Source organism: Sapajus apella, unplaced genomic scaffold (genome assembly GCF_009761245.1).
Source record: "Sapajus apella isolate SASKATOON/1434 unplaced genomic scaffold, GSC_monkey_1.0 scaffold84, whole genome shotgun sequence".
Taxonomy (NCBI): domain Eukaryota; kingdom Metazoa; phylum Chordata; class Mammalia; order Primates; family Cebidae; genus Sapajus; species Sapajus apella.
This window is the reverse complement of record NW_022437024.1, coordinates 8,995,614-8,996,668: the sequence shown is the minus strand read 5'-3', so window position 1 is coordinate 8,996,668 and position 1,055 is coordinate 8,995,614. Positions and strand designations below refer to the sequence as shown.

The 1,055-nt window shown below is 34.1% G+C and overlaps 1 protein-coding gene across 6 annotated transcripts in view; it reads right to left on the bottom strand.

Moving 5' to 3' along the window:
• The window catches only part of SLCO1C1 (solute carrier organic anion transporter family member 1C1), a 58,235-nt gene that overhangs the window by 24,490 nt on the left and 32,690 nt on the right, over positions 1–1,055 (bottom strand). For 5 of the 6 annotated variants that reach the window (XM_032253819.1, XM_032253820.1, XM_032253821.1 and 2 more), the window contains one exon: positions 806–1,001. The exons of the other annotated variant lie outside the window; for it this stretch is intronic. In XM_032253819.1, the coding sequence (XP_032109710.1) occupies positions 806–1,001 (196 nt within the window). The remainder of the gene's footprint in view (positions 1–805; positions 1,002–1,055) is intronic. 6 annotated transcript variants of the gene reach the window in all.

Genomic DNA, 1,055 nt, shown 5'->3' with positions numbered 1-1,055 from the left:
AAAAAAAAAAAAAAAGGGTAGAGTGATGGGAAAGATTCAGTGGGCAATATAGTTCCTACAAGATCCAACCACGTATTGAGAGAGACTCTGGAAATCAAGCAATGTATTATCACCCACCTCATATAAGATGGCAGGTCTGAGAGCATTACTAAATATTATCCTGACCAATTGCAAGACACACAGCTAAAGAGAAATTTTATGGGGAGCACCAGGTTGAAGGACAGGCATTTCTTTTCAGAAACTTTACATGATTCAAGCACAATAGCAACTATGGAGGATTGTATAGAGATAACTCCCCTTACTCAGGTGTCCAAAGGAGAAAAATACAATTGTTTCCATGAATGGCACATTTATTTTGTGTTAGGCAAGTAGTATTCACTTTCATGTACATTAACTTGCTTAAACCTAATAGAAACTTAAAAGGCAGTTATTACTTCTGTTTTTAAGATGGGAAAATTGAATTAGTTTAAACTGCCCATACATCACTTCATTAAATATAGAGACCTGATTCAAGGTTTGTATTTCCACCATCATGTTGTTTTTCTAAATTAATCAGGTTGGTTCTCTAGTGTAAAATTTGGGATTATCAATTTTTTATTTATATATGACATTTAAAATAAAAAAAGATGACACATTTTGGTGACAATAACCAATTCTAAGTATTGTCAGTTATTCCACAATAAGATACTAAATCTCTTACCATAGTTATCTTGTCTAAAAATCAAATTCATTTTTTGCAACTCCACCAATAATTGATTTAATTAAACAAGACAATATCCTCAAATTATTTAATAAGGGAACATACCCTTGGTAAGAAACAGTTAGTCCTGCCACATCAGAATTTTCACAGCCCAGTGCAAACAGGGAAAGGAATAGGAGGTAACCAAAGACTGATGATCCCAAGTAGAGTTTTGCAGCTCCACACACACTGATTCTGAATTTTTTCATAACTATCCCCCCAGAGAATATTCCAAGGGCCACTGCTGGTATGTTGATGAGCCCTGAGAAACAAGAAAATATATCATTTTGTGAATCTCTAAGAAAAGATCTGAGTG